At 37.5% G+C, this 22,755-nt stretch overlaps 1 protein-coding gene across 1 annotated transcript; it reads right to left on the bottom strand.

Moving 5' to 3' along the window:
- Positions 1-7,498: 7,498 nt before the first annotated feature.
- On the bottom strand, positions 7,499-19,824 carry LOC131983428 (nuclear GTPase SLIP-GC-like). Its single transcript, XM_059348137.1, has 19 exons — positions 19,729-19,824; positions 18,526-18,559; positions 18,323-18,412; positions 17,863-17,953; positions 16,434-16,650; positions 16,082-16,297; positions 15,384-15,590; positions 15,088-15,263; positions 14,522-14,615; positions 14,354-14,441; positions 14,082-14,203; positions 9,869-10,039; positions 9,624-9,781; positions 9,348-9,474; positions 8,414-8,522; positions 8,183-8,316; positions 7,805-7,886; positions 7,624-7,702; positions 7,499-7,546 (listed from the first exon to the last, which is right to left on the bottom strand). Exons 1-18 carry the CDS (start codon positions 19,822-19,824, stop codon positions 7,650-7,652), a joined length of 2,265 nt encoding a protein of 754 aa, XP_059204120.1. The 3' UTR covers positions 7,499-7,546; positions 7,624-7,649.
- Positions 19,825-22,755: the final 2,931 nt, after the last annotated feature.

Raw genomic sequence — 22,755 nt, forward strand, 5'->3', positions numbered from 1 at the left:
TACTGGTGTGAATGCGTCATACAGACATTTAGGTTGTTGTTAATATTAAATGCGTGGTTTTGATACATCTTAGATATATCTTTTGTTAAGAAAATTAAGAGAAAAGAACATTATATGCATCGTTTTTTTTTAATCTATCAAAAATAGTTTTAATCTATATAATTGAATCTTTAAAAAACGTAGCCTACCTGTAAAGTGTAAATATGAGAATATCTACATTTATAAATGTTTGTCTTCCGGCTGTGAAGCGAGTGAGAGGAGTCCGTCACGGATCTCCCTCTCGACAGTTTGACCCAACCCATAAAATGAAATGGGAACTTAATTGTTGTTATTAAACTACTCTGTCAAAGGTGTGCACAAAGTAACTCCTCCCATAATCTGCTGAACAGCTCGTATTACCTTCTTGGTCTCATTTTCTTATTTCTGTTTATGCCTTTTTGTCAGAAATGAGCTACAGAGAAGCTTGTCTGGCATTAATTAAATTTTTTCACTTTTCATAAAGCATCACTTCATTTGGCTGTTTTGTAAGGAGACACAAACCAGAAAGGCTGAAAACCACTAGTTTAATATTAAACATTTTATTTTGTCACAATGTTAAACATTCTCTCTCTCTCTCTCTCTCTCTCTCTCTCTCTCTCTCTCTCTCTCTCTCACTCTCTCGCCTTTCTTTAACGCACTGACACTAATCTGCCCTTACTGCAGTAACACTCTTTATATTTATCTTAATTTGACCTGAAACTGTAATCGCTGTTTTTCCAGCAATATATATTTAATTGGCTGTGGAAGCTGAAAAAAGTGAGCAGTTTAAAGGCTGATGCAAGGATCTTTGTGCAAAAAAATAGATTCAATTGTAATCTGTTTAATTTCTTTAATCCAGATTTAATTTTTTTATTGACTAGAATGGTTTATTGCCATTTTTTGTGCTGCGTGTCCTTCTATGTACATTTCTTCGTAAGATGACTTCAACCAACATCTCCAAGACTTAGAAAGTCTCCTTGTCAATGTTTTCATCTGAAACAGAAAAACACATCCTGATCAACCAAATTTAACATTTAGTGCATAAAGGTGGAGAGATCAGGAACTGACTTCTAGAAGAGTTATGTTAGAGCCCTCATAGTATCATATCAGTAGCTTCAGTCATAATAATGAATAATTAATGCAGAATGTACAGTACCTTCAAATCTCTGTATGAACTCACTGAAGCCCCACTCAGTTAGTTTGTCTCGGACAAAGTCTGGTGTCTCCATGGCAACCCGCTGTAAAAATGGGTTGAAAGTGGTTGGTGGTTGGTTAATATTGAAAGTTTTATTATACACTCAACATCACTGCCTTACATTGTCCAATTGAATTCTGAGGTGTTTGATCAGAGGTCAGTTTTTCAACAACTGCTTTAAAGCTCCAGAACAGTTGCGACACTATTTGGTGAAGATCTGATGCACAACAAATTCAGTGCTGTGTTTCTTTAAAACATGTTCCTGTTTCTCTGAAGGAGTTTGTTGGTTAGGGTTAGTGTTCAAGGAAGATGTGGAACAAGATGAGACACAATAACGTGATAATGTACTATGATGTTTCCAACCTGAAAGCTAATCAAGATATAATAACGGAGGGCAACTAGCTGTTAAGGAGTATTAATGTTTACTTTAAAGGCTGAACAAAGTTGTTTTTAGACTTGATAAACTGGTAGAGCTGACGGCTTTGTGTGCTGGTATGTTTTTAACTTTGATTGACTGATTGAAAGAGATTTGGTCAGTTAATTAGAGGATGCCAGACACATACAGGTGTTATGACAACTTAATGGACAACTCCAACTGCCCTTACTGCTGTGAAAGAAATCAATCATTTCCTTTGGAGCTAAAACCACAAGGACCATGAACCTCTGTTCTCTTGAGGACTTGTATAAAAAAAGCAACATAACTGTATTATCACAACAAACACATAATCAATAAGCATAGCCACCATTTCAGATCTTTACAGCAGAAAATTATATTTATTGAATCAATGGCACCTATATTAATTGTGTTTTCTAATAAAAGTGTGTTTACATTTTTTCTTCTTCTTTTAAGCTTGTGGTGGAAATGTTGTAGACTTGCACTCCCTGTGCTCTCTGTCTTCCTTTAGAGTAACTCTCTATAACATGCATGGAAAACAACTCTTAACTTAACAACTCAACAACTTTGGCTTTCTATGTTTATTTACTGTCCCCTCCCTGTACTAACAGAGAAAAACACCTGCTTAATCAAACAAGTTAGACGAGGTTCATATGAGGTTAGAAATGGTTTTAGAACATGATGAGACCAAAACACATCCTGTGGATGCTGTCAGGGGACAAAACTACATCTATGTATCAGGCTGTCTGTGAGAAAGCTTGTTGAGTTCTGTGTTGTTCTACCAGTGCTCATAACAGCAATCAAGTTTCAATGTAGAAATCAACTCTTAATACAAAATGTGTGTTGCATGTGGTGCTTGTAAATGTAGCAATCGCAAATTAAATCAGGAAGATAAATCAGGAAGTTCTTAGTTTCCTTTTTTTCTTCAGCAGAACTGTTTGTGTGTTTTAATTGTTCTGATGGTGTTTAGACGTCATTTATAACTTGCTGCTGCTGCATCGTACAAATAGCTGCTTACTTACTAATGCACACGCCCAAAACACTCAAAATGATGCAAAAATAATGCAAATCAGAACCTGATGTCAGGGCATACAAGATCAGTTGATAAACACAGGGTGTTTTGCTGCAACATCATTTTTGTTGTTTCCTAATATCATTATTGTCTCACTGTTAAATTTAGTCTCTCACTAATATATCCATCTGTAAATGATGTTAGTGTACTTCCATCTGGTCTGTTCATCTTTACATGAACATGACCCCTCTGGTACCTGAACTAACTGGAGCCCTTTCATTCATGTTGTCTCCACCTCTCACCTGCGTGCTCTCCTCTCAGCCCAGAGAGCAGCTTCATCAAGATTATGTTGTTAAAACTTTGCATGAACCAGTTTTTCTCATTTTCGCCAGTGCAAAAGTCCTGAGGTACGATTAAAACACACGGTCACCGAGCAACAACCTCAGGCTTCTTTCATCACATTTCTCTTTTTGTTTCTGTAAATATCTGATGTTTCTAAATTACTGGAGACTCACACTCATTGAGTGTGGATCAGTGATCAGCTCAGTGCAGTGTGTGTGTGTGTGTGCGTGCGTGTGTGTGTGTGTGTGTGTGTGTGTGTGTGTGTGTGTGTGTGTGTTTCTCTGATTGTCCCTGATTTGGACCAGGTGTGTGAGGCCTTTATCTGTAGTTGGGTTTCCTCGTGTCTTCTAGTGTGCTGGTTCTCTTCCCTGGGTAGTTATCAAACTCAGCTCTTTGTGTTATTTAAAGGCTTCCTTGATACCATTTTGTGTTTTTGTTTATAAGGGCTATTTTATGCCTCCTGAGTTTGTTTCTTAAGTCAGCTTCTTGGCAGTGTTGGTTTTGTTTCTTCTTACACAAACCTTTTTATTTAAAGGAGCTTGTTATTCATTTTAATTTTGACTCATTTAGATATTTCCCCATTTTCCATCCAATTGTGTGCAATTGTTGTGTTTATCTCTCTGGGATAACTTTAAGATACTCCAAGTCTGCAACTGTGTCCCATAACTCATCTGCCTGACAGTAAATGTACAAAAATGTATTGAAATGTAAAATTGTTCATCCTATAGTGCAAATGGAAAGCTAACAAAGCAGGGAACCACAGGTTTACATGTGATCTAAACATTTAATAAGTTTATCTCTGAAAAGTAACTAGTACCTGCAGCAGTCAGCAATCTACTGGAGTTAAAGTATAAATTAACATACAACATACAATTAAATTTAAGTACTCTACTTGAGTAAATTACTTTCGAGCATTGTTCTTCAGAGTGGGGTACTTAATATGTCTTTTATAACAGAAGACACTGAATGTAATGAGTAAATAGTCCAAACAAAAGAGGAAAATTATAAAATATTGTGTTTACTCTTAATATTACTGTTGAATATAAAGATAGAAATGACAATGTTTATAACAGAGGAAATAGAAATAAAGTAAATATATTAAGACGTATGTTTCATCATCATGTATATGTAAGTTAAAAAAAAATTGCAGTTGCAAAAGTGGCAAAGTGGCTCTCTGTACCAAATATAATGGCAACTCTGGCTGACTTTACACGTGTTCACCTCTTTTTAAAATAGATTCTTATTGTTATGTTGCAGTTTTCAGACTGTTTTACTGGAACATTATTAGTATATGGTTGCCTGATATCATTCCACTGCATTCAACACTGGAGCATCACCAGCAGTAACCCTGAGTGTCACATTTAATGTTTCAGACATTCAATGTAAATTAGTGAGTTTATAAAGTGACTTTGCTGCCTCAGAAAATATATGAATAGTGATAAAACTCAGGACTGAAAATTTCCACAACAAACTTTGTAGATGTTTTGTCATAGACATGTCTGAAATATTAATATTATACCTTTCAATTGTTGATACCTGAAACAGGATGCTATATTATCATTAGTCTTAATCATTTTTCAACATGCAGGAATTCAATTGTAAATATGTAAAATACTCTCAGCTGTAAAAGAAGATATCTATTAAATTAAAGACATCTGTAAATCAGTTTTGATTGTTGAAATGTTTTGACATTATATTTGTCACATCTCAGAACTCTTTTACAGATGTGTTCAATTTATATTTCATATAATTGAAAATTAGATTTTAACATTTTGAATTAAATGCCTGGAAGACACAGTAGGTGTCTCCAGGATCACATTTTGTTAGTTAAACATTAACCAGAAAATAATTTTAGACCTCAGAGAACTGTGATATAAAACCGTTCAGTTGGACTGTGACCTAACTCACACTGAGTAAGCCTTCAGATTTAATCACTTACACTCTTTGCTGAACAGGTGTTTTGATTCGTCTCCACAGTGTGCAGGTAGCATTTGTGCATGGAAGAGTCAGTGATTAATGATAATGTACGGTAAGGTGAGTGTACCATTGTTAGACATAAGGACTTTTACAACCACATTTCAAACAGTGAGACTTTAATTACAGTGTTGTATTTGGTTACAGTTACAATGTAACAGGTTACATCATTCAACAGCAAGAAGAGCACTCACAATATGCAACATTTTACTGACGCATATCTATGACTATCATAATCTGAGTATTTAAAAAAAATAAGACAGTAAACAAGCTTTACAGGTAGTTCTTTCAGTAATAACTGTATCACAATAGAGCAAAAATAATTTTAGTATTTATACATTACTGTTAACATTGATTTTCATAAAATTTAAAAAATGAGCAAGAACATAATTTAGATCAAGATAGGCCATATTGTATCAGTCAGAAATACAATCAATATGTACTATATTAATTGTTTAATTAGTGAACCAAATAGATCAGAAGTCAAGTCAGTAGTAAAAGTAGTTACATATTAACAAACACTAAAGTTAATCAGTTTGAACATTAGCCTCTTATAATCCAGCTACGCTGCTGCGTTCAGGGGAAGGGTTAGGATTAGTTTAAAAATAAACAAGCGTCATGCTCCAAAAAAGGGCATTTTTCTTCTGTGTTTTTGGCCCTGATGCTACAAACTAGTGATGGCCGGATGAAGCTCCATGAAGCCTTGAAGCTTTTCATCCAATTGGTCCAAAAAAAGGTTAATTTCTCAAGGCTTCATGTGCACATAAACCCCCCCTGCTGGTCAAAATCTGTATTGTCATTTCAACTATTTGTGATTGGCCTCTTGTCTGTCTGCAACAGTGTCAGCTTGAGAATAAATACTGCCAAGAACAATTTAATTTGATTATGTGTGGTTCAGTTATTTCATTTGTTTTTGATTACTGTGTGGGTAATGATAAGAGTCTATTAATGTAAAAAAAAAACATGTCAGTATAATTTCAGTCAATGTTTGAAATAAATCCAATAGGACATTAGATGTGTGTGTTAAAAATGGGGTGATGATGATGATGATGATGATGATGATGATGATGATGATGATGATGATGATGACTTTATTCATTTTTATCAAACAATATTTTTGCATTTTGCAAATATAATGTAATAAATTTAATGTAGATTCTTATTCTTATGTTGCAGTTTTCAGACTGTTTTACTGGAACGTTGTTTGTATGTGGTTGCCTGATATCATTCCACTGCATTCAACACTGGAGCATCACCAGCAGTAACCCTGAGTGTCACATTTAATGTATCAGACATTCATTGTAAATTAGTGAGTTTATAAAGTGACTTTGCTGCCTCAGAAAATATATGAGTAGTGATAAAACTCAGGACTGAAAATTTCCAAAACAAAATGTTGTGGTAGATCATTTCAATGACGTATGTCTGAAATATTAATGTTATTACTATCAATTGTTGATACCTGAAACAGGAAGCTACATTACCATTGGCCTTCCTTTTTTCAACATGCAGGAATTCAATTGTAAATATGAACAATACTCTCAGTTGTAAAAGAAAATATCTATAATTAAATTAAAGACATCTGTAAATCAGTTTTGATTGTTGAAATGTTTTGACATAATGTCTCACATCTCAGAACTCTTTTACAGATGTGTTCAATTTATATTTCATCTAATTAAAAATGAGATTTTAACATTTTAAATGAAATGCCTGGAAGACACAGTAGGTGTCTCCAGGATCACATTTTGCCACAATGACACACACACACACACACACACACACACACACACACCACTGTCGCAGCTAGTAATAACACAATGGTTCAGTAAAGATATGCAGGTCTATTATATTATACTATCTAGTTCTCTTTATTTCTCATATATGGATGAACAAACAAGCAACAGTTTTGTCATTGAACATGAAAGAAAAACGATTAAGATAATTCCTTCAATAAGCCTGAAGTCTCTGTCCAATCCAACCTGTGATATGTACTGTAATCCAGGTTCAGGACGACTATAAAATCATTGAAATATCAGCATGCTAAACTACTAAAATATAAATCATGGACAAAAAAATGTTTAAATATATTGAAGAAGAAAAAACCTGTTAAATCATTAAAAAGTCTCTTGGACTTCATAGAGGCCTAATGGCTAAGACATTAAAATCACAATGTTTAAGTCTGATTGGGATTGCTGCATGTCATCCCTCTTTCTTTCTCCACACATTTCTGCCTCTGATCTTTAATCCATTGAAGGCAAAAATGTCCTACCAGAACCAGAAAATCTAAAACATCGCTACATGTAATTCACCACCACCAAACAACAATAGTACATATAAAATATAAAAACAGGGATAATAACTTGACAAAACTGGTTGAGACTAAATCCAGAAGCCTCTCCTCTCTAATGCCTGCAGGAACCTTCAGTGGGTGATCAGGCCTCTGCAGTTTCTCTCCACTGAGCAAACCTGAAACATCCACCAGAGAGACAAACACTGAATATTAGTAACAAACAGTAGAGCTGTCATATCATTTATCCTTTTTGAATGCTTCATGTCACTAAAACGTACCTGTGCAGATGTCATGGATGCAGTGTAGCTGTTGGACCCGGTGGATCTATTAAACAACATATTATTATTTACATCATTCCGATTAATCAGGACATTATGTAAACATTTTAAAAAAGGTTTTACCAAACAAGAGGTTCATCACCTGGGCTTCACATCAGTTCATTGTAGTACAAATTCACCAGCTCAAGCTCCGCTTGAACATCTAAAAGAAAAAAGAAACAGTGCACTGTAAATTACACTATTAATGACTTAGTGATGCCAGTCAGCATTTTTTTATATCACATTTGTATTTGATAGATTTTACCTGGGATCGAGGCACCATCTGTCTTGAGTGACAGCTCGATAGATTCCTGCATTGTTTTCTCCAGTTTCTCCAGGATCTCCATCTAAATTAGCACCAACTTATTGTCAAATATTGTGTTCTAGATGAACTGAATCCTACATGAATTAACTGTTTAGATGTGAGTTCAGAGAGGTCAGAATGGGCTTACATGTTAATAGCTACATAATATTCTGTATATTTCTGTTTTAGAACAATGGTTGAATATTTGTAACAGTGCCTGGAGTGTTTTTCATAGCAGCTTTCAAGCAGCTTTTGGTGCATATTTACCTTAAATTTAGACAGCACAGCACAGCGTGTTTTACTAGATCATCGTGTGACATTTTATAAAATGTGACAAACCTTCAGGTTGACCAGCTGGTTCAACATTTCATTTTTCGCCTTCTCAAACATGATGTTCCCTGAATTATGTACATGTTCCATAATAGTTCTCCTCATATTGTCCAGTGAGCTGGCTCCTGTAAATTCTGCTGCTCCTGCAGTAAAACAGTTAATTGTTGTCAACTCTTCTGCACAGTTGTGATAAATGTAAATGAGTATTAAAGCTCAGGTTTTATGTCATGATTTTCTTACTTTGATAGCATTCTTGCATGTCTTCCTCGATTGTCCTCATCAGACTGCTGTAGATTATTTTCTTGCGCTCCCGGATGATTTCTTTCAGTTTTGTCTTAATTATTTCTTCCTTAGAAAGAGAAATTAAAGCAGGATCAAAGCAGTCCTTAGAACAAAGGAAATGGTCAGCATCTTTATTGCTAACATTTATTGTATTGATAGTATTCTCCATATACAGTAAACATGAATGTTAATTTGTATTTACTTATTGTTTACATCTTCTTCCAGCATGATCTGTTTATCTAGAACAACACTGGCAACATGCAACATCTACACTATTTTTTATTGCTGTTGCCACCCTGTACTGTATAGCGCCATAGGCCCAATACCTGCATGAAGAGGCATTTGGGTGCAATGTGAGCTGTGCAGCAGGACATAGGCTAATCACTGGTATCACTGACTCATTCTACGGTGGAAGTGGAATGGCCTCAGTCTATGAGGTCTTCAACTCCCACCTCCAGTAGAAAGCCATGTTAAAACCTCCACTGTGGAGGCAGCTGCTAGGAGTTGTGGTTGGTAGACTGGTGTGCCTGTTGCATCTGCAACCTAAGAACCATTCACCAGCGGTGAAGGAAGCCATCGAGCCTAAGAAGGAAGCCTTATGGGCTTGGTTAGCCCAGGGGTCTCCTGAAGCAGCAGATGGCCAGAAAGGAGGGTGATGTTGCTAAAGCACAAACCTTGGCTCAGACTGTTATGGACAGGATGTCAAGGTGCAGCCTGGGGGAGCAGAAGGTCTTGGGATCCTTCTGCCCCCACAAACTGGCCCCAGATAAATGAAAAGAAAAATATGAACGGATGGACAGATGCTTACTCTTCTGCTTCTGTCTCCCTGATCTGGACAAACAGGTGATGAATAGATAAACTTATGAATAGGATAGTATCATTCTAATCTTACCTCTGTGCTGAGAAATGTGAGTAGCAGTTCAACATCATCATATTTTTGCCCCTCTCCCATCATCCTCTCTGTGCCAACTGAAAACTTATTGATGATCCCATTAAATGGTTCATTTTTTCCTTCATTTCTGAAACATTAAAAGTTAAATGCTCTCGATTCAATGTAATTTGTACATATGTATTATTTAACACAACTGTAGGCTTTAGCATAACATTTGTTACTTCATCTCCATAGTAAAAACACTGGGTTTCTTGTCTTCATTAAGAAATTTCTTACGGGAAGGTCTTCTTGAATTCCTCATCAATGCTGTCAGTCAGACATGAAGCCAACTTCATGTTCAAGTTGATTTCTTTCCTTCCTCTTGGTTTGTGTATGCCGCCGTTCTGAACTACACACTTCAATGTCCTGTGAAAACCTTTATCCTTGCTCTTAGGCTGAAACAAGAAAGAAAGACAACAGACGTAATGCAATGCAGTTAACATAATCCGTTGTTTTGATGTCATTATAATTCAAATACGTACAGGATGTAAGACCGAATTTAATTTTCTTTCCCATGAACTTTTGGAGTTTTCGACACCCTCACTGAGGCATCTTTCAAAAGACCTGTGAGTCTCTTCCATGGATTTTCTGACATTATAAAGTTCATTCTTCATCTTTTCTTCAAGTTCTGTGCACACATCCGTCTTGTCATCCTGAAATGAAACACAACACATTCAGGATTTAAAGCAATGGAACTAGGTTGCTCCCTTTATTTAATCACATATGAAATTAATTTAAAATTATTTGATGGTTTTGCTGCTTCTTAAGCAAAAAAACACTAAAAATTCGGTTGTGTTGGTCAGTTACATGTACAAAGTCTCTCTTTGACTTTATCATGTTTTCACTGAATTTGAGCGCAGTTTATTTCAGTTCACCTCACATCTTCAACCTTCCTGTTGGAGTTTGACAAGATGGCACCAGCGTGTGCGGCTTGCCAGTCTGCCAGCCCTGCTATCTTTGATATTTGTTGCTGTATTATATTGCTGTTTTTGCCAAGATTCCTCTGCTTTGCTGGTATATGAATGGCAAGCTCTTTTTGATATTAGAGCTTCTTAAAAACACAACTAAACTTTAATTTGGGTGACCAAAGATCAGGTCTCCCTCCTCCGTTGGCGTCTGTGCCAGCTTACCTGCTGCGCGTACCGGCTGTCAGTTCATGGAGGAAGCGTTCCAGAAGACGCGGAAAGAGGGCCGGTGTTTTAGTGAAACTGAAGATCCTCAGAAGACCCTCCTGTTGGACCTATCCTCGCCATCCTGTCGGAGGGTCTCGGCCGTGATGTCTTCGCTGGATCCAGCCTGCTGTACCTTCCGACCCAGCCGCTGGCTGTCTCCAGGTACCCCCGTCCAGGTCTGCAATGGCGGTGTGGACTGTAGGAATCTGCGGCCTCTGCGCCGCATTTCCACCCAGGAGGAGAGGAGATTACTCTCAACATGGCTCTGTAGAATGCTAGATCGCTAGCAAACAAGACTTTTATCTTGAATAACTTCTTCACTTCACATGAATTGGACTTTATGTTCCTGGCAGAGACGTGGATTCAAATTGCTCCCCCCTGACTGTCTCTCCTTTAACTCCCCTCGAACCACTGGCTGAGGTGGGGGAGTAGCATCTGTTTTTAAATCCAGTTGTCAATGTTGAATGTCACAGCCGATCACTTTCTCCAGCTTTGAGCTGCAGACATTCACTGTGAACTTCGCCTTGTGCGCCGTAATCTATCGTACGCCTCAGTTCAATAAGGATTTTATAAAGGACTTCACAGACTTTGTGGCAGGAGTGGCAGTGAACTATGATCTGTTTTAAATTGTTGAAGATTTTAATATCCATGTCTGCTGTGAATCTCGACCCCTGGTGAAAGACTTTCTTAATATTATTGACTCTTTTAGTCTTACTCAGTCTGAGTGTGATGCAACACATGAGAAGGGCCACACTCTGGACCTTATACTATCCTTTGGGCTGCAGTTAAATGTCAGTGAGATTTGTGACATGCAAATTTTTGATCACTTCGCTGTCTTATTTAATGTAACACTGCATCGCTCTCAAGTGAAGCGGTGTGCGCACAATTAACCTGTCAACTGCTTCTGAGTTTTCTGCGGCATTCAATCATGCAGTGCTACATACTCAGATTCGTAATGGGACTCTAACTCCTGATGAGTTTTTAAACACTTTCAATAGTATTTGTACTGACATTTTAGGCTTGGTGGCCCGTTTTAGATGCAAGCGCTCCAAGCCAGCAGCTGAGCCATGGCTTAATGACAGCACTCGCACTTTAAGACGTGCATATAGACGCGCAGAGAGAAAGTGGAAGAAAGATCGCTTTCACATTTCTTTGGAAATTTTAAAAAACAGTCTCTACATCAATATCAGAAAGCTCTTGAAGCTGACAGGAGTCAGTTTATTATTAAATCTTGTATCAGTCAATAGCCAAAAACCTCAGTTTTTTTTAAATACTTTGAATACTCTTTTAAACCTCTGTGACCACAATGGTGTTGTTTCTTCAACTGAATTGTGTAAAAAAAATGTAAGGTTTTTTTATTGACAAGATCTTGGATATTAAGTCCTTCCTTCTGCCATCTGCAGTAGATCCTGGTGTCTCCCCCACTAGCCCTGCAGTGTTTGACACATTTGAGAAAGTGTCTGTCTCAGAGTTAACTGATGTTGTCCAGCGTCTCAGGCCTTCTTATTGTCCTCTTGACAGCATCCCTCCCCGTCTCTTGAAGAATGTTTTTAATGTTATTGGGCCCTGTGTTACGGATCTGATTAATTCATCTTTGATGTCTGGATGTGTCCCAGCTGCCTTTAAACATGCTGTGGTCCAGTCCCTCCTCCAAAAACATAATCTAGATCCCACAGTTTTATCAAATTTTAGGCACATCTCTAAACTTCCTTTTCTTTCTAAGGTTTTGGAGAAGGTCGTTCACAAGATCAATTGTTGCTTTGTGTCCCTTCTGCTCGTACGGAGTTGGGTAAAAGGGCATTTGTTTACTCTGCACTTTATGCATGGAATATGCTACAGAAAGACTGGAAATTAACTGACCTAGTTTCTTTGATCACTTTTAAATCCAAACTGAGAGTTATTGAGGCCAATTCCACAACATGCACTTGTTTCTCATGATGCGTTTAAGGTCTGTGTCTTATGTAAATATGTAACTGTATTTTGTGTTTGCTGCCTCTTGGCCAGGGCTCTCTTGAAAAAGAGGTTCTAAATCTCAATCGGATATTCCCTGGTTAAATAAATAAAAAAACAGCTGCAGTTTTTTATTGATCTTAATGGCATCTCTGAGAAGTTTCAGTCTGGTTTTAAGTCACGCCATAGCACAGAAACGGCACTTTTAAGAATTTTAAATTACCTTTTAATAGTGGACTCTGGTAACTCTGCTGCCCTGGTCCTTCTGGATCTGACAGCTGCCTTCGACACTTGATCATCAGAGAGGAGCTTCTCTGTGCATCTAGGCCAGTATTCCTCAGACTCTTCCCTGAACTGTGGGGTGCCTCAGGGTTCTATTTTGGGCCCCCTCTTCTTTTCTATTTACATGTTGCCATTGGGATCCATATTTCAAAAGTATACTATCTCATTTCATTGCTTTGAGGACGATGTACAAATATATTTGCCGCTAAAAATGAATAACCAAACCTCTGTGCAGGTATTATTCGACTGCCTGAAAGACACTCAGTCATGGATGGAAGCAAACTTCCTCTCAATTAATAAAAACAAGACTGAGATCATTTTATTTGGCCAACAAAATCTTTTAGATGGCTATGACAGCTCCATTGGTAGCCTTAAATCGCTGTGTCACCCCTCTGCAAGAAACCTTGGCGTTATTCTGGACACTGACTTCAAGTTTAATAAACAGATAAGCTCGACAGTCAAAACTAGCTTCTTCCAGCTACGACTACTGTCAAAAGTAAAGGCTTATCTCCCCACAAATGATTTTGAACAAGTCATCCATACATTCATCACGCTTAGGCTACTGTAATTCTTTGTTTGTTGGTCTCGACCAGTCAGTAGTGCGCCGCTTACAGGTTGTCCAAAATGCAGCCGCCCGCCTGCTGACTGGGAGGAAACGGCGTGAGCACATTACCCCCATCCTTGCATTGCACTGGCTACCTGTACATTTTAGGATCCAGTTTAAGGTTTCATTAATTGTTTTCAAGTGCTTAAATGGTCTGGCACCGTCTTATTTATCAGAGCTTTTAAAACCCCATAGTACTTCCAGAGCACTTAGGTGGTCTAACCAGCTGCTCCTGGTCGTACCGCGGTCCAGACTTTGTACTCGTGGGGACAGAGCCTTCTCTGTGGCGGCCCCAAAGCTGTGGAACAGCCGAACTCTCCAGGTCAGAGCTGCACAGTCTGTTGAGCACTTTAAAACATTATTAAAAACCTATTTATTCTCCTTGGCGTTCAGTCCCAGCTAGGCAAGAATCCTTGGCTTTTTAAAAAAAACTTTTTTACTCTTTTATTTTCTTTTTTATCTCTGTTTTACTGTTTTTAGTATTTTATTGTTTTCATTGTTTTTATTTATAACTATTTGTGTTTTTATTGTATTTTAATAACTGTACAGCACTTTGGTCAACTGAGGTTCTTTTTAAATGTGATCTATGAATAAACTTTGACTTTACTTATTTTGCTATGAATATTATCATATTCTCTCAATATTAATAACTAAGACGATGAAAGAAGTGTTATTTCTTGATCTTACCCCTTGTGAACGGCTGGCCCCTTGAATCAGAGAGAGAATCTCAAGAGCTCCAGACACATAGTTTAATGTCTCTGGGTGACAGTCGTTGAGATCTTGCAGAAGTTCCTGAAGTTTGGGTATCTCTGTAAAAAAAAAAAGAAGCAGTTTGCATCTCTAACATGCTAACATGTAAATAATTCAATTAATATATATTTTTTAATTACAGCATTTAAAGTAAATGAAAAAAAAAATGTAAGCTTTACATTTAAGTGCTCATTGACACCTCAACTTACCAGTGTCATCTGCGTCTAGATGTTTCTTTTTTAGAAACTCTTTGGCGCTCACTGTGAACACTTTGAAACATTCATCACTGAAATGTTTCTGGAAGAAAAGGCTTTCAGGAAGGATTGCTGGTGTCGAACATCATTGTGCTATATTTTCTGTCACTTGATAAAACTCACCTTAACCTGGTTTAGTTTGCTGAATTTTTGATTTACTTTTCTCTTGGCATGTTTGTTTCTTTTAAATATGAGATCACGAACACCAGCTGCTGACCTGTAAGAAAAGGTTTGTATTAAGTGACGCCTCAGACAGTATTTGAAACACTAAATCCAGAAATCTGAAATTTTTGCAGACTCTTCTCTGAGAATAAAAGCCTGTACCTGTTACTCTCAAAATCTTAAAGACAGAGCATATGCAAAATAGAAGTAAGACAAAGAATAACAATAAGACTGACAAAATAAATCGATAAAAACTTTTTTTTCATACTGCACAATAAATATTCTTTTGAGATAACAGAGGCTCAGAGGGTCTCAACATGGCTTGGTGATGTCGGTGGGTGTTGTGGGGGTGCAGTTGCAACAATTTGTTTGAGGGTGGGCCCAAAGTATGAGACTTTGAATATTCATGCCCCTGAACTAGTTATATGTACTTTTACTTGTGTTTATGAGCTCCTGGGCCCTGTATGACTCAGTGTCTATTCTGGATGTTATTTAACTTTCTTCTTTTGGCATCTTAAATCACTTACTGATCATCCCAGTCTTCAATATGATCTGACTTGGTGCAGATGAAGTGAATGCGCTGACACTCGCCACCATTTCCCACGAGGTTGCTGGCACTTTCCAGGATCTCCCAGGCTTCCTTCTCTGCTGCTGCTCGATTAATGTCAGTCACGACCCACACAGTAGAGCAACTTCCAACCACCTGAAGGGACATAATAGCAAGTTCGTAATGAAAAATCTATCACCAGTTTTGTAAAAAATGACTTTACAGTTTTCAGATAACACAATACACAATAAACAGCATTGCATGTGAATAAATTACCCCTTTCCACATCTGGTCTCTGCTCTTGTTACAGTCCCCATTTCCAGGAGGATCCACAAGTGTGACGTTCTGGAGAAATTCATTATCTGGCACCCTCACAGTCACACACTTCACCAGTGGCCAGTACCACCTCTTTACTCCTTTAGCTTCTCCGTCTATTGAGTCACTTCTTGTGTATTTGGCACATACCACAGAGAGCTCCTTAGCCTGCAATAAACAATAACATCAGATGAAGTGTAACTATAAGCTTGAGGGGAAAAAATAACATAAAAATATCAAATAAATGGGCCAAGTATTGATCCTTGTGGCACTCCACAGGTTACACCTTAATGGATATTTTTCAAACCAGTTGCATTAATTTTGAAGCTGTTAATCATAATAACTGCATAAAGTCCATAGCACAATCAACAAAAACAAAAAAATTACGACAATATTCATTAAGATTTTCATATGAGGGGTAAATTTGATATGGGTTTGTATTTGGGGACAGATCAAGCCAGCTCTTTTTTTTAAAGTACTCTTTATATATTGATTTTACTTTTACATGATATTTTTAACTAATGTAGAACTAAACCAACCTAACATGGCTAAGCTGATGTAAATAACATAAACCTCAATAACTCAGAATTCAAAACGTTTAACTGTCAGACAGACAAGAATGTTTCACTGAAGCGATATCTGAAGTTTCTCTTACTTACTGATTCACATGTCAAAATCTTCTTCTGGGAATCGAGAAATTCTGGGATTTCTTTGAAATGTTTGTATTCCATGAGATTTTCAGCAGATTTGTTCTTCCATTCCTCTCCATACAGAGCTGACAGCTTTTCAACGGTGTCACAATAATCCTCATCATTCTCCTGATCCGCGTTATCCTTGAGGAGATTCAGAAAGGTCCACAACTCATCCTTCCACTCCTAAAAAAATGAAATAATTAATTTAACTTAGTTAAATTAAATTGCACATTGTGAGAGCAACAACTATATATTTTTGTAGCTACATCATAACTTTTTAAATAGCTGCAAGTAAACCATCATATTCAGCTCATTTGACCTCTTTTGTGATGAACTCAATGTGTGCCTCGTACTTCATGTTCTGCCTGTTAGCCTCGACTTTAATCATGACTGTAGTACATGCACTGACACTTCCAGATGGCAAGAGATTCTTCTCTCCAATGATTGCATTTATCAAAGAGCTCTTCCCAGCCCCGGTTTTACCAAAGACACCAACCAGCTCCCTCTTGTCTGTCTCCAAATCATGGATGCTTTGCCTGTTGTACAAGAGGTTAAATCTGGGTTATTTGATTCATTTGGAAAATACACAACTAAAAAATGACTCCATCTATATATAGCCTGAATATATATATACTGAATATGGCACACTACAAGCTTTACCAATGCTATGAAATGGTAAACACTTCCTGTCTCAGACTTGTGTGATATTTTATGTATGTATATTTTCTTTTGCTGACATTATATATTTACACAGCCAAAACTCACATTAAAAATTACAAAAATAAATTAGCTAGGATGTTTGTATACAGTTCTGGCAGAGTTTGGCCCACACCATCTGTTTTCGTGAGAATTAGGGTAACGCCAACGCTGTCTGTGTTGCCAGAGAGTCAGTTGCTGGGACAGGGACAGGTCTTGCACGAAGTTAATTTTGTCCTCATTTGTCCTTCTCAAATAAGTGTGTCTGTCTGTTTTATTTGTCATTTCTCCCATTGGAATCAATAGACTCTACTATATATAGACGAGTAAGGATGGCGGGCTGCAGTATAGGTTATAAATCACAGCCCTCCGTGTCAGTGGATGGCACATGAGCCAAAGCAAAAGGTCAAAGTAGAGGTTAAATATTTTTTTCTCCAAAGATGGTGTCTGTAGATCTTATGCTGATGTTTGGTCAAGAGTTCATTTTTAAGTTTAATTAGTTATTTGATTCTATAAATCGGTGCTGTAAACTCATGATTGACAGCTGTAATTGACTCAAGATTAGTTAGTTTGGGCAGGAACTCAAAACCACGGTCTCCTATCTTAGTCATTACTGCGCAGATTCTGGATCCAGATAACGTGACCAGTGCAGGATGGCAGCAGCCGTATCAGGAACATTTAGTTTTTTCTGTTGTACAGTGGGAGGAAGTGAAGAGGTCGTCCAACCTTCATACAGACTCAGACCTGCTGCTAGTCTCCTAAAGGGGCACGGGAGTGTTGAAACAGAGATACAGAAACTGACTCTCTCGCTTCTAAACTGTCTCTGGTAATAATCTTCTCTAATCACAAACTCGCATTTGCCACCAGAATATTAAGCCTCACTCCTGAAGTGTGTGTTGCATTAGTGTAGTCGACCATGAGACAAGAGAGCCTGAACACAGTGACACTGAGGTGGTTTGTCAACCTTCTGTTGGATGCCAAGAGAAACTCATGAAACTGGTCTCTGGCACATATACCAAGAATATGGAAAACTTAATAAACTATATACTTACTTGACGAAGTTGTTGAATTTGTTGTCTTGGTTAGGCAGTCCTACCTCGACCAATCCCATGGTGGCTTTCACAACAGACAGTATGTTTTCTTCTGTCAGAATAAAAGTAAGCAGTAATGCACAATAAGGTGTTTTGTTGTGCCAAAAAGACGAAACAAAAATATGTGAATTTAATTTAAGATGCCTCAGAGTGTTTCATCAGGTTTATACTATGGAAACTCAGCACTGGATAAAAAGGCAGTTAAGTTATATATTTAGGACCCTTGTTACTATGGATACCTCAAAAATCTGGCATGTGCAACATGTTTGAAGTGTCCTGATAAGATTTTAACAGACAGTCAATGGGAAACTATTTTCTGTGTCAAAGATATAAAAACAGATATTTGCTATACAAGTAAACATTTCATTCCTCTTTTTAACACAAAATAAGTTGCAATTATTTTAAAAAGTGTTATTATTACTTGATGATCCCGGTTCAGTGTCAAGTCGTGTTTTTTTAGTTGGTGACTGACATTTGCTGGACCGGTCCCGAAGATCCATCTTTCTCTTTCCTGATTGGATTTTTTAGATCAAGACTGGTCAAAGCAAGACACCACTACCTTGAAAACATACATGAACACTACATGTAATCAATAAGTAATCGGTAGGATACTAAATATCTCACCTTTATCACTTGTGCCACTGGTGGATGCAGAAACCTGTGGATGAACAGGAATATTTGACTCTTAAATTAAAGAAATTGTATTCATGCTCTGTCCTCTAACAGGGTTCAACCAGCTTGACCACAACTTAATTTCATTAACTTCAACTTAATTTATGTTCTCATCCAACCTGGGATGAGCCTCAGAAAACCCTGAAGGTAGAGTCACAGCTGACCACATTCAGCATATTTTTCCCATCAGTCAACACGCTGTGATCCAATGAGACAATTCCTCATATTCCCATTTTCGCTTCAGATAAAAGTAATACTCTCTTAACTAGGCAATAACTAGACTAGACAGCTCCACCCACCAGCTCAGCTGCCTGTCACCTAAAGATAAGTCGGCGTCCTACAATTGAATCAAATTCTGCTCTACACCTTTACAAACCTCCACCGCAACTAAAACACCAACGTGTACCTTATAACACCATGTTTTTTTTTAAATTCTTTATTCCTCTTTCACCCCCACACTTTATTAAATAAGTTCAAACTAACTTTTTTAGGAGTGGAAAGATGTTTAACGGTGGCTTTAGACTTCGAAGACGTGAGTCCATTTGGGAAACCTGTTGGCCTACGTACCAAGGTTTCAGACAGTTGACTGGGTCCAACCACAGAGACATGAGTTGTTTGGTAACACCACGTAGAACAGAGTGCATGTAGTCGGGTACAAATCCAAAAACAAGTATGGAAAGCAAGGACAATCACATTATCCTTAAACATTTCATTTGACCTGGCTACTTGTTTCTGTTCACCATATAGGTAGGACCTCATGGGTCCACGGCCTTTTTCAACCATCATGCCAGGGTGAAATCCAGGATACTACTCATTTTGAGCCATCTTAGCCTAATATTAATTCCTGTCTCATATAATGTATATCTCTGTTCTTAACTTTTAATATTCCATTGTTTTTTTAAAATTTGCTTCAAAATGTTCTACTTGATTAAGATTAATAAGCATGATGTATTATGGGTACTGAATTGCCTTTGTGTATGAAATGCACTGTACAGAGACTGAAAATGGGGAGGCAGCTGGTCTGGCTCTATCCAAAGGTAACAACATTCACCAATTACAAAAATGCATCACAAAATGATATTTAAAAACAAACTAATCATTAAAAAGAGCACAATTTAAGAGTCATTCTGTTCAGGTTGAATGTCATGAACTAACCAGCTCAGGTCTCTCATCATCATTTGAATTTGTCTCCTCTTCAGTGTCCATCATTTCAGAAGTATCCTTGTGTTTGGGCCTGTAGTGGTGAAACATGCTCACATTTAAGACTCACTTCAAAAGCTCATACATTTTGTATGACTTAAATTCACACTGAAGTTTCCATTTATGTCTTTTATGTCTTTCAAAGACCCTAGAAGTGGAGTCCAAAATAGTCAAGAGCGTCTGGCTGCAGACCTCCAGTGTGAGGACCGAAAATAAACTTTTTGTGCGTCTCTTAAAGGACTTCGGCATATAAATACAAACACCCTGAATCCGCCGGTTACGTTTGCAAGTTGCCGAATGAAAGTACCGAATGTAGATGGTCTGTAATAAATAAGTTACGCTAACGGTGGCTAACGGTTGAGCGGCAGCGTAACCCTAAGTTATGTGTATATGATGCACCTGGATGCAAGAATGAGATAAACTGCCTACTGTGTGTCCGCGCGCGTAAAATTACGCACGGAGCTGTCAGCGGCTCATTTTAAGTTTAATTGCACATATAGGCAATATTGCAACGTCAGTTGTCATGTCAAATGTGTGTGTGTGTGTGTGTGTGTGTGTGTGTGTGTGTGTGCGCGCGCGCGTCTGCAAGACTATCAACTTGTCTTCGATTTGTGAGGAGTCATAATAATTGATCTGTAATTACAGACAATGGAAGTAACAAAAAGAAGAACAAAACAGTAAAAAGGGTTTGCAAGTGTGTAATTTATTTCTACTCTACCTACCAGTGTGAATGCGTCATACAGACATTTAGCTTGTTGTAAATATAAAATGCGTGGTTTTGATACATCTTAGATATATTTATGAGAACATTATATGCATCGGTTTTTTATCTATCAAAACTAATTTTAATCTCTAAAAAAAAAAAAAAAACCTTACCTGTAAGTGTAAATATAAAGATATTTACATTTATATGTAGATCAATGTTTGTCTTCCGGCTGTGAAGCGAGCGAGAGGAGTCCGTCACGGGTCGACCAAACCCAAAAAATGAAATGGAAACTTAATTGTTGTTATTAAACTACTCTGTCAAAGGTGTGCACAAAGTAACTCCTCCCATAATCTGCTGAACAGCTCGTATTACCTTATATCCTTATATGGTCTCATTTTCTTATGTCAGAAATGAGCTCCAGAGAAGCTTGTCGTGCATTAATGAAATTGTTTGTCACGTTTCAGAAAGCATCGCTTCATTTGGCTGTTTTGTAAGGAGACACAAACCAGAAAGGCTGAAAACCTTTTTTTTGTCACAATGTTAAACATACTTTTGGTAGCTTAAAAAAGATAAAAAAATTATGTAGCCCAAGCGAATAGGTCCTTATCTATCGACCAATAAATGGTAATATGAGAAATAGCAATTGAAAGCAATAATCAGAAATTAATTATTAAATATTTAAACAAATATTTCACGACTTGTCATGAAAAGTCATATAAATATTCATTAAATAAATTCATTTTGTGATCCTCTGACTTTTCCTTCTGCAACAACAACAGATTAGCATTTTGGGCTTTTAGAAAATATTTTAACAACAACTGGATGGATTACCTTATAATTAGGTGAATATCTGTTGCACAACAAATTCAGTGTTGCCCTTACTGCTGTGTTGTTAGAAGAACCACACATTCAGTGTATCAAGATAAACCTCTGTGCACTTGAGGATTTGTATAAAAAAGGCAACACAACTGTATTATCACAAAAAACACATAATCAATCAGCAGAGTCATCATTTCCGATCATTACAGCAGAACATTTCATTTTTCATTTTTCATTTTTTGCACTCCCTGTGCTCTCTGTCTTCCTCACCTCCTTCCTTTAGAGCAGCTCTGTATAACATGCGGGCAAAGCCTGCCCTTTACAACTTCCCTATGCAAAACTGTGAATTTACTTATTTGACAACGATGGCTTTCTATCTTTAATTACTGTCCCCTCCCTGTACCAACAGAGAAAAACGGCTGCTGAATCAGAAAGACAAAAACAATTTGACCAAAGATGGATGAACAGGTTAGACGAGGTTCATATGAGGTTAGAAATGGTTTTAGAACATGATGAGACCAAAACACATCCTGTTGGTGCTGTTAGGGGACAAAACTACGTCTGTGTATCAGGCTGTCTGTTAGAAAGCTTGTTGAGTTCTGTGTTTGTTTTATCATTGCTCATAACAGCAGGTTCTGACTTGAGTTTCAATGTAGAAAGCAATGCTGAATACAAAATGTGTGTGTTGCATGTGATGCTTGTAAATGTAGCAATCGCAAATTAAATCAGGAAGATAAATCAGGAAGTTCTTAGTTTTGTTGGGTTTTTCCCAGCAGAGCTGTTTGTGTGTTTAAGTTGTTCTGATGGTGTTTAGACGTCACTTATAACTTGCTGCTGCTGCATGATACAAATAGCTGCTTACTTACTAATGCACACACCCAAAACAGTCAAAAAAGATGCAAAAAGAATGCAAATCAGAGCCTGATGTCAGGGCATACAAGATCAGCCACTTGATAAACACAGGGTGTTTGCTGCAACATCATTTGTGTGGTTTCCTAATATCATTATTGTCTTACTGTTACATTTAGTCTCTCACTAATATATCCATCTGTAAATGATGTTAGTGTACTTCCATGTGGTCTGTTTATCTTTACATGAACATGACCCCTCTGGTACCTGAACTAACTGGAGCCCTTTCATTCATGTTGTCTCCACCTCTCACCTGCGTGCTCTCCTCTCAGCCCAGAGAGCAGCTTCATCAAGATTATGTTCCTCAAACTTTGCATAAACCGGTTTTTCTCATTTCCGCCAGTGCAAAAGTCCTGAGGTACGATTAAAACACACGGTCACCGAGCAACAACCTCGGGCTTCTTTCATCACATTTCTCTTTTTGTTTCTGTAAATATCTGATGTTTCTAAATTACTGGAGACTCACACTCATTGAGTGTGGATCAGTGATCAGCTCAGTGCAGTGTGTGTGTGTGCGTGCGTGTGTGTGTGTGTGTGTGTGTGTCTCT

This window comes from Centropristis striata, chromosome 13, assembly GCF_030273125.1.
Source record: "Centropristis striata isolate RG_2023a ecotype Rhode Island chromosome 13, C.striata_1.0, whole genome shotgun sequence".
Classification (NCBI taxonomy): domain Eukaryota; kingdom Metazoa; phylum Chordata; class Actinopteri; order Perciformes; family Serranidae; genus Centropristis; species Centropristis striata.

Coding starts and splice junctions, on each gene's coding strand:
- LOC131983428 (XM_059348137.1), bottom strand. CDS start 19,824: ATGTTTCACCACTACAGGCCCAAACACAAGGATACTTCTGAAATGATG. Junction 15,591..16,081: donor AGATTTTGACATGTGAATCA/GTAAGTAAGAGA, acceptor TGTTTATTGCAG/GCTAAGGAGCTCTCTGTGGT. Junction 7,887..8,182: donor ACCAGCTGGTCAACCTGAAG/GTTTGTCACATT, acceptor GTGCTAATTTAG/ATGGAGATCCTGGAGAAACT.